The 15,114-nt window shown below is 34.5% G+C and overlaps 1 protein-coding gene across 2 annotated transcripts in view; it reads left to right on the top strand.

Moving 5' to 3' along the window:
- Positions 1-15,114, top strand: part of RAVER2 (ribonucleoprotein, PTB binding 2) — a 105,943-nt gene that overhangs the window by 54,302 nt on the left and 36,527 nt on the right. Inside the window, exons 6-10 of one of the 2 annotated variants that reach the window (XM_030865839.2) lie at positions 1,875-1,960; positions 3,684-3,749; positions 3,908-4,019; positions 5,946-6,214; positions 14,623-14,734. In XM_030865839.2, coding sequence (XP_030721699.1) covers positions 1,875-1,960; positions 3,684-3,749; positions 3,908-4,019; positions 5,946-6,214; positions 14,623-14,734 — 645 coding nt within the window. Of the gene's footprint in view, positions 1-1,874; positions 1,961-3,644; positions 3,750-3,907; positions 4,020-5,945; positions 6,215-14,622; positions 14,735-15,114 lie in introns of both variants that reach the window. The other variant, XM_030865836.2, reaches the window with a different exon arrangement.

The raw sequence follows: 15,114 nt of genomic DNA, 5'->3' as shown, positions 1-15,114 counted from the left end.
TATCTATTTTATATATATTAGTGTATATATGCCAATCCCAATCTCCCAGTTCGTCCCACCACCACCTCCACTACCCCCACTGCTCCGCTTTCCCCCCTTGGTGTCCATATGTTTGTTCTCCACGTCTGTGTCTCTATTTCTGCCTTGCAAATCCGTTTGGTTTTTTTTTAACATCTTTACTAGAGTATAATTGCTTTAGAATGGTGTGTTAGTTTCTGCTTCATAACAAAGTGAATCAGCTATACAGATACATACATCCCCATATCTCCTCCCTCTTGCGTCTCCCTCCCACCCTCCCTATCCCACCCCTCTAGGTGGTCACAAAGCACTGAGCTGATCTCCCTATGCTATGCAGCTGCTTCCCACTAGCTATCTGTTTTACATTTGGTAGTGTATATAAGTCCATGCCACTCTGTCACTTCGTCTCAGCTTTATAATACTTTGTATATAAATTTTAGGTTGATAGTGTTGTTCAAGTCTCCTATATCCTTACTGGTTTTCAGTCCACTTATGCTATCAATTATTGAGGGGAGCAAGAGGCTCAATGGGAGACCTAGCCAAAATCTAAGGGTAAGGGCAGTTAGATGTGAGACTGCGGACGTTTTCAGAATGTTTTAATTCTGGTTGTTGTTTTAAACTGGGAAATACTATATTCACTAAAAGCTGTGAAAAAATATTTTAATGTTTTATAACAAAATACAGTGACTGTCTGAAAAATGAGAGGAAGTGGTATTGAAATCTCTAACCATAATTGTAGATTTGTCTACTTTTCCTTTCAGTTCTAGAAATTTTTGCTTCATATATTTTGAAGCTTTGTTATTTGGTCCGCAGACATTTAAGATTGTTGCATCCTAATTGATGAATTGACCCCTTAATCATTATGAAATGACGATCTTTACCACTCTTTCCTAATAAACAGTATTTTCCTTTATAAGCAACTTACCCTAATGATCTAATCTTCCCATCATCTATCATTGAAACTGGTTCATTCTAAAGAAAGTGCTTTCTAAGTGCTTTCAGTTTTCCAAAGATGTAATGGACTGCCTCCGCAAGTAACAAAAATTTGGAACAAAGTTTTTCAAGCATGAATGAACTTGTAGCAGTGTTATGTATAAATTTCAGATACGTTTGATCATTGGATTACGTGTTTTTTGAAGTACTTTCTAAGCCTGACCTTCTATGATTCTAATTAGCTGTATATTATGACAGTTTACATCTAATAATTAGATGAATTGCTTCATATATTTTCTATCTCATGGTTCTTTTTGTCTGTATATTGTATGTTCTTAAAATATCTCTTCTGATATGTACTCTGGTATTTGTACTCTTAGACAAACTTGATAAAGAGTATGGTTATCATTTATTCCTTTTATCAACTATATACAATATCGTTGTTTCTGTAGGTTTTTTATGAAATATCTTTAAATGTACATATTCTCTTCTCAATTGGATTATAAGCTTTAACGACAAGGACTGTATATTGTTCTTCCCCTCCCACCTGACTCACTGCCAGAATACCCCAAAAAAACTAACAAAAATACTGAGCAAATAACATGGGTTCAATTAGTATTATACTTATTAAAAGGTGGAATTAGTTTTCTTGCATTAAGTGCCAGAGAAGAGAAAGGCTAGGTTTGGTGTTTTTCCATTAAGACAGAAGGTGTTGGAATTTAAAATCAAATTCTAGAGTTGAATCACAAGGAAAGGAGCCTGTCACTTTTTGTACGATGACAAGGTCAGTATATCATTGAACTTCCACCACATACGTTAAAAGTTTAAAGAAATATTCATTTACCCTTTTTGGAGTTTGTTTTATTTATTTTTGAATTCCATAGATATCATAAAGTTAAATTTTTACTTTTATTTTCTTAAAGCAGTTCTTGGAACACCTCACAGCTTGCCACATCTGATGAATCCATCCATCTCCCCTGCATTTTTACATTTGAATAAAGCACATCAGGTATATAAATAGCATCGAGTACTGAAGCATCAGACATTTGGAGTGAATATTTTGTTTGTTCTTTACACTTAAAGTTCTCAAGGAGTTAAATGAGTATTTTGTTTTCAAATAAAATTCTGAGTAATAAGTGTACCTACCTAAAAACAGAACTTAATAAGGAAATCAAATCAAATCAAGGTAATCAAAGCATCATAGTTTATATATTTATTGGTTCCTTTTTGTAGGGCATTAAGAAGGGAAGAGGTATATTTTGTGGTATATTTTTCTAGAAATAACTCAGTAGCTCAAAACAAGTTTTATGTGGTCTTAACTCAAAAAAGTATTTACAGAAAGAAAAATAAATGAATAATAACTCTTAATTCTTAAAATTTAATCAATGTTATAGAAATAATTTATATATTTATGAGAGTAAAAATTTTTTTTCTTACCTTTTTCAGATAAGTATTTTAAACTATGTTTGTGTACATAAATATCCGTAATATTGGAGATAAATATTACCTACTAATTTCAGGTACTGTTTAAGGCTATATCTATATAGAAGCCTAATTACAAATCAAACCTAACACATGATAAATGGGTTGTTATAGGTTGAATGAATGAATGTCTGTTCCTAAGCGCAGCTTTTTAAGGAAAAGGCTTATTTGTTTATTTTTCATTCTTAGAATCTAACATATGACCTGTACATTTTCCATTCATTTACTTAACATATTTTATTGAAAATCTAACATGTACTAGACACTCTGCTAGCCATTGAGGCTATAGCATTGAACAGAATATTCACAGTCCTTATTCTTATAGAATTTCAACAAATAGAGAAAACAAGCATTAAACAGTTAATTACAATAAGGTTTAAAGTGATATGGGAGGGGAGACCAGAGTATTGACAATATTCCCTTTACTTTAAAATAAAGACCAACTGCTTAATTTTGCCTTGAGGGCCTGTCTAAGCTGGCCTCTCCTGCCTCTCATATGCCTTAGGTGTCACTGTCCCAGCTCTGGTGAACTGCTTGTGGTCCGTGAAGGGCTTTCTTCTCTTCTCCTTAGGTCTTTGCTCCTGCTGTTCTTCTACCTGGAATACTTCCCACCGCAGCACCCCCTTGTTCCCCCAGACTTCACCTAGTTATTTCTCCACAGCCTTCAGATCTCTGTGCAAGAGTTAGTTCCTCAGGGAAACCTTCCTTGAATTTACCAATCTAAATCAAGTTCCACCACTGCTTGTTTCCATAGCTCCTTGTATTTTTCCTTCATACACTCATTGCCATTTTTAATTGTATGTTTTTATAATTAATTAATGTCTCCCCTCCTCAGGGGACTGTAAGATCCATGAGGGCAGACCATATTGTAGCACAGTGCCTGGCACATAGAAGTGCTCAATAAATATTTGTTGAATGATTAAATGAATAAATAAATGATTGAGTGATACTGACATCAAAGCCAGAAAGGGGTGAGGGGAGGGGAGGAAAGATGGAAGAAAAGAAGGAAGGGATATGGAATTAGTTTCATGACTGTATGGTCACATCTTGTGTATTATTGAAAGAATTAATTAGTGTTGCCAGTAATTAGAAAGTAGAATATTAAGAAGCTGTTGCTTTTGCTCAGATCAACTCAGGAATTGAACTTTAAAATGAATTACACAAGTAGCTCTTCAAAATTAAATTAACTTAATGTTTTATCATTTTCACAGAGCTCACTTATGGGTAATACTTCTAATTTATTTCTTCAGAATCTTTCTCATGTACCGCTGGCACAGCAACAATTAATGAAGTTTGAGAATATTCATACTAATAATGTAAGTATGGAATTACTTTTTTCATTTGAAATGAGTTCATTCCTTTTCTATAATCAGGCTGTTGGTCAGATTGTTCATGAATTTTCACATGTGTAGCTTTTTTATTAGGTTATGTCTTGCTGCCATGAGCAAAAGTCTTTTCTTCTCTTCTTTTGCAGAAACCAGGCTTACTTGGAGAACCCCCAGCTATGGTACTTCAAGCTGCAGTAGGGATAGGGTCACCGCTTCCATTGAAAACAGAGTTGGGCCATCTTGGAGAAACACATAAAAGTAAATTATGTGTATTTGCTGAGACGTCAGTAAACAGTCAGATTTGAGATTTAAAGATAGTGTACCTGTATTCTACTTTTATTTACAGGAAGGTCAGATTTGAGTTTTATTCAGTCATTTAAAATTTCAAGAGCCCTCTTGGCTTTTCTATTTTTAATATTAGAATACTATTGGTAGTTATTTATTGATGGACTTGCTTCTATGCCAAGATAAGACTTTCTCTGTTGGATATGCTTTAATATTTGATGAAGGTTCACAGCAGCATGAGGCAGAGACATAGATCTATTTGAGACTGACATGCTGCCCACTGGGCTGACAGCACATTACATAGGGATCCATTTAATTTTTGCCTGGATAAGAAACCCTTAGCTTTATTAAGAAATATCTGGTAATGATAAATTTAAAGTTTGATTGTTTATTTGTATCATTTTCTAACATGTGAGCTCCAAATTAGTAGTAAAAAAAAAATGTGTATTATGTGCTTCTAAAATATAACAAATTTGAACAGAACAATTATTTTTCTTTTCAGAATAATAGATGGTAGTATACCAGGATGGCTTATGTGATTTTGAAAGACACTTTCAATTTGAAGTTTAACTGAAATTTGTTGGAAGTGAGCATGCTGAGGGGAAAAAAGAGAAAGTCCGCCAGTGATAAAAAAGAAAAAAAACCAAGTCAGTTAAATATGGGTAGCATGTTTAGCCTCTTGTACATAAAACCAAGTCAAATGGTCAGATAATCAATTCAGACTATTGGAATTGACTGGGCAAAAGTTAAACCAGTACACAGACAGCTATAGAAATTTTTATAGTGTGATAGAGTCTGTCCTAAAAATTAAATATTGTATGCCTAGAAGCTTATACAGATATTTATATATAATTTGTGTTGGATTAAATAGCCATTTGCTTTAGCACTGCTGCTTTAAGAACACTGAAAATTCAAAGTGTCCAAATAAATATATTGCTAAAAGATAGAATTGAGAATCTATCTCTAAATAGTTAGTACTAAAAATAATTTAAGAAATTTGTTTAGTGAATTTGTAAAATATAACTTTGATTTAATTAAGATAGTTGTCAAAACCAGCTCTTTTCATTTAGTTTTGACCTATAGAGTTTTAAAAAATGGAATGGTTCAGGATTTTCCTATTTTTATTTCTTCCAGAATTTCTTGTTACTCCCTGTAAATAAAAATGTAAAACTTTAATGTGTTAAACTTTCATTTGGTGCTTAGCTACTCATAAATATTGATGTTTTTTTAAACCAGTGGTGTGCTGGTGTTTAAAAACCAGCTCTCTGGGTTAAAAAAAAGTCTTGATTTGTAGCATTTGTGGATTTCTGTGTGTAAACAGTCCAACCATGGCTGATTTCAGGTTACCCATGCAAAGACGTTGAACTCAAGATCTGGGAAGAGATAGCACAGTTGACTCTCACGAGCTGGTGCAACCTGGCTGACTAAATGTATTGTTGGGTTTAATGTAACTTTATTAATTTTTGAGTGTCAGAGACTTTTTTTAACTGAAGGCTTAGTTAATTATTCCCTTCAAATATGAAAGCAGGCAAATTCCAGTGACTGGGCATAAAAAAAAAGGCACTGATATAACTTAAGTGCCAAAAAGTATATAAATTTTGCTCTCACCTTCTAAAATGTACAATTAAAACTTGGAACTAAAAAATATAATATCCTTGAGATTATCCCGGAAGTTGTTGAAAATAGGAAAAGCATGATTACTATTAGAGGTTTTTGTTTTTCCATACAGGAGGCTGCTAATTTATAACCTTTAACCTCACCTTTTGTATTTTAACTATTCTCTAATAGGTAAAAAAATAGGTTTCTGCACATTCTGTCCATAACTTGACAAAATCAAAAGGACTATTGTGAATAAGCCTCATCTAACCAAAAACTATTTGCATTTGTGGTTCACTACAGCATCTAATTTGATTCCACCTCAAACAACTATAACAGCTGGCATGGGCATGTTACCATTCCTTCCAAATCAGCACATTGCTGGACAAGCTGGGCCAGGGCATGGGAACACTCAGGAGAAACAGCCAGCCTTGGTGGGGATGGCAGAAGGAAATTTCTCAGGGTCACAGGCTTATCTTCAGAGCTTTCCAAACCTTACTGCTGGAGGCTTGCTCACGGGACATCATAAACAACAACAAAGTCAGCCAAAAGGCCTGGAGATAAGTTCAGGGGTAAGAAAACTGTGTGTGTGTGTGTGTGTGTGTGTGTGTGTGTGTGTGTGTGTGTGTGTGTGTGCGTGAGTGTGTGCATGCATGCATGCACATACATATAAATGCACACATGTATATACATGAAGTATATATGTGTATACTACATTATGTATATACTACAAAGGAATATATATATATATTCCTTTTAAACTATATCTTAAATGAAATTATTCTAATTCGAGAGTAATCTAATTTTTGGTTATTTTACAGGTGGTATAATTTATGAAGTATCAAGCAATCTTAACTATTTTTGAATTTCAAAGGAAGTTGATAATATACTTAAAGTATATAAATATGGATTATAAACTAGATAATTCCTATAATATGTCAATGACATGAAGGCTTTTTCATACTGTACATTTACTTCTCAAAAGAGGAGAAAATATTGGACTCTAAAAAAAAAACAAAACCTGTCATTATAAACAAACAAAAATCCATCCTTTGATAAGTTATGCCAAATGATGTTTGGGATTCTGCTTAATTACTTGCCAGTTTGTCTGTAAATAAAATAATTTAACTTTTATAAAATGTTTTTAAAATCTGTTATTATAAAATATTTAAATATGAATTCTTTATTCCTATAAACATTTGCTTTTCTAAAAACTTTGAGATATGCATGTATAAATATAAAGGAATATAAGTTCAAAATTTTGTAGTTTGGAAAAGTGTAGTAGTACCATTAATACTTATCCAATTATATAATGATATTATTTATAAGGATTTCTTAGTAAATAGTAATGCTGTTCTTTAAAATATACTAATTTTTTCTAAAATGTATATTCTGTAGCTAATTAAGTATTATTTTAATATTGAAAGGTAGAATAAATTCTATTTTATCTGAAAAATTTCAAAGCCAGTTATTAATCTCTGGTCTGTTCAAAAGAATCTAATCTTGGTTTTAATTCTTGGTTTTTACCCCAAATTTTATTGGTTTATAAACCACTTATATTTGTAAATGTTACAATTGGTAGGTAGAATAAAGTACATTTAATTTTTTTTACTTGTACCCTAGAATACCCTTTGGATTAGAAGTGGCATGTGAGGAAACAATTCTTGTAGTTGGCTATATTCAAATATCAAAATAATAATATTGACTTTGTAAGAGGTTTTGGTGTCACCTAGTCATGGCAGGAGGTATGGATAGAATGCCTATAATTATACATTGAGGAAGCTAAGGTGGTTCTTCATAGAATGAATTTTAAAAATTTATCTGCAGGGTTAATTGCGTAAGTTATTGAGGGAAGTTAAATAAAACTCATATATGAATAGTCTGTATCTTTTTGCACAGACTTTTTAATTCATTGAAAGCACTGAGGTCTTTAGAAAAACTGGACTTGAGGTGATTCACATAATGGGCAAATGAGAGTGTATCTGGAAGAAGACAGGTGAAGTGAGGAAGGGCCTGGAAAACAAATCCCGTGAAGAAGAATTGAAGGAAATAGATACATGGAACTTGGCAAGGGTTGACCAGCTGACATTTAATTTGACGTTAAAAAAAAAAAAAATTTACAGACTAGTCTAGTCACATGGTATTTTATGTTTCGCTAGTGGGCAGAATTAGTCCAATAAGTATGACACAATAAAGCAGATTTAGGCTTAATATAACAAAGAACAGTTGAAGTTTTTAAAGAAAGAAAAAGTTTGACACTTTCACAAAGATGTGAATGTCATATCACTGAAAATGATTATGCAGACCCCAGGTGAACATCTGTACAGATTGTTGTAGAAGTGATTCTTCTTTCCTGACAATAGGGGCTTGGACCAGGTAACCTCAAAGTATGTTTTCCAAGTATGTAGCAAGATTTTGGACTTTGTTAAACAGTTGGTTAAACTCGGCTGTAGATTTTTAGGCCTGCATCTTTAATATTATGTTGACCAGTGATTCTTGATTCTGTCTTTTTGTCAGAATCACCACTGGAGTTAAAAAAAAAAAAAAAAAAAAAAAAAAGATGGAGAGGGCTGGACTCTAACTTCCTCAGCCCTGAGAATCTGATTCAGAGAGATAGGGGTGAGATCTGAATTTTAAGTGTACAACTCAGTGGCATTAAGTACATTCACATTGTTTTGCAACTATCACTACTATCCATCTCCAGAACTTTTTCATCATCCCATATTGCAGCTCTGTACCCATTCAACAACTCTCCATTTTCCCTGCTCCCCAGCCTCCAGTAAACACTGTTTACTTTCTGTCTTAGAATTTGACTATTCTAGGTACCCAAAGTAAGTGGAATGATACAATTTTTGTCCTTTGTGTCTGACTTATTTCCATCACCATAGTGTCTTCAAGGGTCATCCACGTTATAGCATGTATTGGAATTTCCTTTTTTTAAAGGCTGAATAATATTCTATTGTATTTATAGACTACATTAAAAAAATTCTTTTATTTATTTATTTTTGGCTGTGTTGGGTCTTTGTTGCTGCCCACAGGCTTTCTCTAGTTGCGGCGAGTGGTGGCTACTCTTCGTTGCGGTGTGCGGGCTTATTGCAGTGGCTTCTCTTGTTGCGGAGCATGGGCTCTAGATGCACGGGCTTCAGTAGTTGTGGCACACGGGCTCAGTAGTTGTGGCTCACAGGCTCTAGAGCGCAGGCTCAGTAGTTGTGGCACACTGGCTTAGTTGCTCTGTGGCATGTGGGATCTTCCCGGACCAGGGCTCAAACCCGTGTCCCCTGCATTGGCAGGTGGATTCTTAACCACTGCACCACCAGGGAAGTACCTAGACTACATTTTCTTTTTCCATTTGTCCATTGATGGACATTTGGGTTGTTTCCATCTTTGGGCTCTCGTGAAAAATGCTGCTATATACAAATATCTGTTAGAGTCCCTGTTACCAGTTCTTTGGGGTACTTACCCAGAAGTGGAATAACTGAATCATATGGTACATCTATATCTTATTTTCTGAGGAACTGCCGTTCTGTTTTCCACAGCAGCTGTACCATTTTTCATTTCCACCAGCAAAGCACGAGGGTTCCAATTTCTCCACATCCTCACCAACATCGTATCTCATTGTGGTTTTGGATTTGTATTTCCCCAATGATTAGTGATGTTAAGAACCTCTTCATATGCCTATTGGTCACCTGTATATCTTCTTTGCGAAAATGTCTATTCAGATTCTTTGCTATTTTTTAATTGGGTTATTTGTTTTCTTTGCTATTGAGTCATATGAGTTCCTGAATATATTTTGGATATTAACCCCTTCTCAGATATATGGTTTGCAAATATGTTCTCCCATTCCATAAGATGCCTTTTAATTTTGTTGATTGTTTCCTTTGCTGTAGAGGAGCTCTTTTGTTTAGTTTAGCTTTTTAGCACTTGCTTATTTTTGCTTTTGTTGTCTATGCTTTTGGTGTCATATCCAAAAAATGATTGCTAAGACCAATGTCAAGTAGCTTTTCCCCTATATTTTCTTCTAGTTTTATGGTTTCAGGTCTTATATTTAAGTCTTTAATCCAGTTTGAGTAAATATTTGTGTGTGGTGTAAGATCAGGATCCAGTCTCATTTTTTTCCATATGGACATACAGTTTTCCCAACACCCATTTATTAAAGAGAGTGTCCTTTACCCATTGTGTATTCTTGGCACCCTTTTCAAATACTAGTTGACCACATATATATGGCTTTATTTTGGGGCTCTATTCTTTTCATAGGTCAGTGTGTCTGTTTTTATGCAAGTACCATAACTGTTTTGATGACTACGGCTTTGTAATGTAGTTTGGAACCAGGAAGTGTGATGCCTCCGCTTTGAACTTCTTCTCAAGATTGCTTTAGCTATTCAGGATCTTTTGTGGTTCCACATAAATTTTAGGATTGTTCGTTCTATTTCTGTGAAAAGTGCCATTGAAATCTTGATAGGGATTGCATTGAATCTGTAGATCGCTTTGGGCAGTGTGGACATTTTAACAATATTAATTCTTCTAATCCATGAACCCAGGATATCTTTCCAATTATTTGTGTAATTTTTGATTTCTTTTATCAATGTCATATAATTTTCAGTATACAGTTCTGTCACCTCCTTGGCTAAATTTATTCCTAATGGCTAAATTTATTCCTAAGTATTTTAGTCTTTTTGGTAGTATTATAACTGGGATTGTTTTCTTAATTTCTTTTTTAATAGTTCATTGTTAGTATATAGAAATGCAACAGATGCAAACAGAGATGGTTCAATTTCTCCCTTTTTGATTTAGATGCCTTTTATTTCTTTTTTCTTGCCAAATTGCTCTGGCTAGGACTTCCAATACAATGTTTAATAAAAGTGGTGAGAGTGGGCATCCTTGTCCTTTTCCTGATCTTAGAGGAAAAGCTATGATGTTAGCTGTGGGCATGTCCTTTATATATGGCTTTTATTATGTTGAGGTATATAGATTTCCTCTATGCCCAGTTTGTTGAGAGTTTTGATCATGAAATGATGTTGAATTTTGTCCAAGGTGTTTTTTGCATCTATTGAGACAGTCATATGGTTTTATCCTTTATTCTGTTAATGTGGTGTATCACATTTATTGATTGGCCTGTGTTGAACCATCCTTGCATCCCAGGGATAAATCCCACCTGATCACAGAGTACAATCCTTTTAATGTGTTGTCAAGTTCAGGTTGCCAGTATTTCATTTAGGGTTGCTAGTATTCTGTTAAGGATTTTTTTTTTTTTTTTTGTAGTACGTGGGCCTCTCACTGTTGTGGCCTCTCCCGTTGCGGAGCACAGGCTCTGGACGCGCAGGCTCAGCGGCCATGGCTCATGGGCCCAGCCGCTCCGCGGCATGTGGGATCCTCCCGGACCGGGGCACGAACCCGTGTCCCCTGCATTGGCAGGCGGACTCTCAACCACTGCGCCACCAGGGAAGCCCTGCTCTAATCTTTATTATTTCCTTTCTTCTGCTAATTTTGGGCTTGGTTTGTTCTTCTTTTGCTAGTAACTTGAGGTGTAAAGTTAAATTGTTTCTTTGAGGTCTTTCTTTTTTCTTCATGTAGACATTTATTGCTATAAACTTCCCTTTTAAGATGCTTTTTCTGCAGCCCATAAGTTTTGGTATGTTGTGTTTCCATTTTCATTTGTCTCAAGATGCTTTCTGATGTCTCTTTTGATTTCTTCTTTGACTTCTTTGTTGTTCGAGAGTGTGTTATTTAATTTCTACATATCTGTGAATTTTCCAATTTTCCTCTTAGTATTGATTCCTGGTTTCATACCATTATAGTCAGAACAATCCTTGATATGATTTCAGTACTCTTAAATTTGTTAAGACTTGTTTTGTGGCCCTACATATGATCTTCTTTTTTTTTTTTTTGCTTCTGTTTTTGATGTCATCTCCAAGAAATGATCACCAAATCCAGTGTTATGAATCTTTTCACCTAAGCTTTTCTTTTAAGACTTTTATAGTTTTAGCTCTTACAACTAAGACTTTGATCCATTTTGAGTTCATTTTTGTATGTGGTGTTAGGTAAGGATCCACTTCATTCTTTTATGTGGCTATCCAGAATTCCCATCATTTTTTTGTTGAAAAGACTGCCTATCCCCATTGTATAGTTTTGACACTTATTGGAAATTATTTAACTATATATGCAGTAATTTGTTTCTGGGCTCTCTATCCTATTCTGTTGGTCTTTATGTTTGTCTTTATGCCAGTACCATACTGTTGAGACTACTGTAGCTGTGTAGTAAGCTTGAAAATTGGAAAGTATGAGCCTTCCATTATTGTTCATCTTTTTCAGTATTGTTTTGACTGTTTGGGGTTCCTTGATATTTCATATCAATTTTAGGGTGGAGTTTTCTATTTCTGCCCAAAAAAGTTAGAATTTTGATAGAGATTATATTGAATTTGTAGATCACTTTGGTTAGTATTGACATTTAAACAATATTAAATCTTCCAATACATGAACATGGGATGTCTTTTCATTTATTTATGTCTTTAGTTTCTTTCAGCAATGTTTTGTAGGTTTAAGTGTACAAGTATTTCTCCTCCTTGGTTCAGTTAATTCCTAATTACTTTATTCTTTTTGATGCTATTGTAAGTGGAAATTTAAAAAAATTTTCCTTTTGGATTGTTCATTATTAGTGTATAGAAACACAACTGATTTTTGCATGTTGATTTTATGTCCTGTGACTTTGCTAAATTCTTTTATTAGTTCTAATGTTTTGTGCGTGTGTGTGTATGTAAACTTTAGGATTTTCATGTCACCTGCAAAGAGAACTAATTTTACTTCCTCCTTTTCAGTTTGAAAGCTTTTTAGTTTTCTTTTTCCTGCCTAATTGCTCTGGCTAGAACTTCCAATGCTATATCGAACAGACGTTGTGAAAGCAGGTATATTTGCTTTTTCTTGATCTTAGAACAAGATCACCATTGAGTATAATGTTGGCTTTTTGTTATGTTAGGGTAGTTTCCTTCTATTAGTTGTTTGTTGAAAGTGTTTAATTTTAATCATGAAAGTGTGTTGAATTTTGTCAAATGCTTTTTTTGCATTAATTGAGATGATCATGCATTTCTTCCTTCAATCTGTTAGTGGGGTATATTACACTGAATGATTTTTGTATGTTGAATCATTCTTGCATTCTAGGAAGAAATCCCACTTGGTTATGGTGTATAATCCTTTTAATAATGTGCCAAATTTGGTTTACTAGTATTTTGTTGATGATTTTTGCATCAATATTCATAAGGGATATTGTTTTGTAGTTTTCTTGTAGTGTCTTTCTGGCTTTGGTACCAGTGTAATACTGGTCTCATAGAATGAGTTAGGAGGTGTTCTCTCTTCAATTTTGTGGAAGAGTTTGAGAAGGGTTGATGTTAATTTCTTGTAGAACTTGGTAGAATCCTCCAGTGAAGCCATTTGGTCCATGACTTTTCTTTGTTGAGAGACTCTGTATTTATTTATTTATTTATTTATTGAGTTTTTAAAGTGATTCTCATGCATAGCTAGAGCTGAGAATCCCTGCTATGGATATAATCTGATTACTTTAGCAGTTTGAGTACTTTAGAAACAAAATCAGAAACTTCTTTGCTGGCTACCTTTCCTTTACTCAATCGCTGGATTTTCTCTAGGGTTCTGTCCCTTCTTATGCTATATGCTTTCCTTTGGCATATATCTTATGGTTTTAGCTCCCATTTGTAACCTTATGGTTCCATCTTAGACTTCTCTTGAACTATCTTATCTACTAGACTGAATTTCTTAAGGATAGTGCCCGTCTTACCCATTTTAGTATTACCAATGCTTACCACAATGCCTAGAGCATAGTAAGTATTCAGTATACACATATGAATGAATGAATACCTCTTCATCTGTGATTTACATATCACAAGCAAATGTGGACTTTTGGCGTGGCTTATGAAGATGTACGAAACAGCTTCCTCTGTCTAAATGCAATAATATTGGCCAGATAAGGAACAAATGTAAGGAGCTTTGGCTCTCAAATATAGAAAGAAGCTCTTGAGATTATGCTTTCTTCATTCTGTTCAGGGAACAAAATAAAAATTAATTTAAAAGAAAACATAGCTACTAGCATTAACCAACCTGAATTGTGTCTTATTTTAAAATCTTTACCATCCTAGAGTGAAAAGTAAAAATTCTGACAGAACAATATGAAATATACTGAAGAATCAGCCCATGATTTTGTCTCATTTTTCTGTTAAAGAAATACTAGAACCCTTACACCTAGTTATATAAAAATATACTGATATCAGGACTTCCCTGGTAGATTCTTAAGGAATCCGCCTGCCAGTGCAGGAGACATGGGTTCGAGCCCTGGTCCGGGAAGATCCCACATGCCACAACTAGAGAAAGCCTGCGTGCAGCAACGAAGACCCAATGCGGCAATAAATAAATAAGTTTATTTTAAGTATATATATACTGATATCATATATTTTCAATAAATATGAATTTCTAGGGTTATCATCTAAATGTTGAATTGGATTTTAGTAAATCCATTTATTTTATTTGGTATTATTTTTAATACCAGAGATAAATAAACTTTGCCTTTGTCATATGGCTGTGGCCAAATATTAAGTAAATATTTTAATAAGTAAACGTTGATGATAGTATTTCTGAAAATAAGGTATGGGATTTGTTTCTTCTTGTGAACATGAATTCTCTCCTGGTTCAAATGAGAAGGTTGTACAAGATGGCCTTTAGTTCTCTTTCAGATCTAAAGTTCTGTGGTTCTAGAAAAGCTTTTTAAAACTAATTGGAAAAATAGTAGCAGGTGAAATGTGATCATTTTAATCAGTATCCAGAAATATTTCACAAATTTATAGCTTCAAACATTAGGTTTCACAAATTTTTATCATACTAGACCAGATTTATTGAAGAACAAGTATTTCTCTACTCTTCCTGCATTTTTATTTTCTTGTACCTCTTATTAAGCACCCACTCTCTTGTTTTTGATAAATAGGCTGCCTCTAAGAATCAGACTTCACTCTTGGGAGAACCACCGAAAGAAATTCGGCTCAGTAAAAATCCATACTTGAACTTAGCAAGTGTGTTGCCCAGTGTGTGCTTATCATGTAAGTAAGAGCTCAGTATTAGTATCTTGGAGTTTTAAAAATTATTATTATTGTTTTTAATTTATTTAATTTATTTTTGGCTGCATCGGGTCTTCCGTTGCTGCGCGGGGGGCTTTCTCTAGTTGCGGCAAGCGGGGGCTACTCTTCGCTGTGGTGCACGGGCTTCTCATTGCGGTGGCTTCTCTTGTTGCGGAGCACGGGCTCCAGGCGCGTGGGCTTCCATAGTTGTAGGTAGCTCGCTGGCTCAATAGTTGTGGCTCGTGGGCTCTAGAGTCAGTAGTCGTGGCGCACAGGCTTAGTTGCTCTGCAGCATGTAGGATCTTTCCGGACCAGGGCTTCAACCTGTGTCCCCTGCATTGGCAGGCGGATTCTTAACCACT

The sequence above is a fragment of the Globicephala melas genome, chromosome 1 (genome assembly GCF_963455315.2).
Source record: "Globicephala melas chromosome 1, mGloMel1.2, whole genome shotgun sequence".
Classification (NCBI taxonomy): Eukaryota; Metazoa; Chordata; class Mammalia; order Artiodactyla; family Delphinidae; genus Globicephala; species Globicephala melas.
This window is presented reverse-complemented; position numbering and strand designations above follow the sequence as displayed.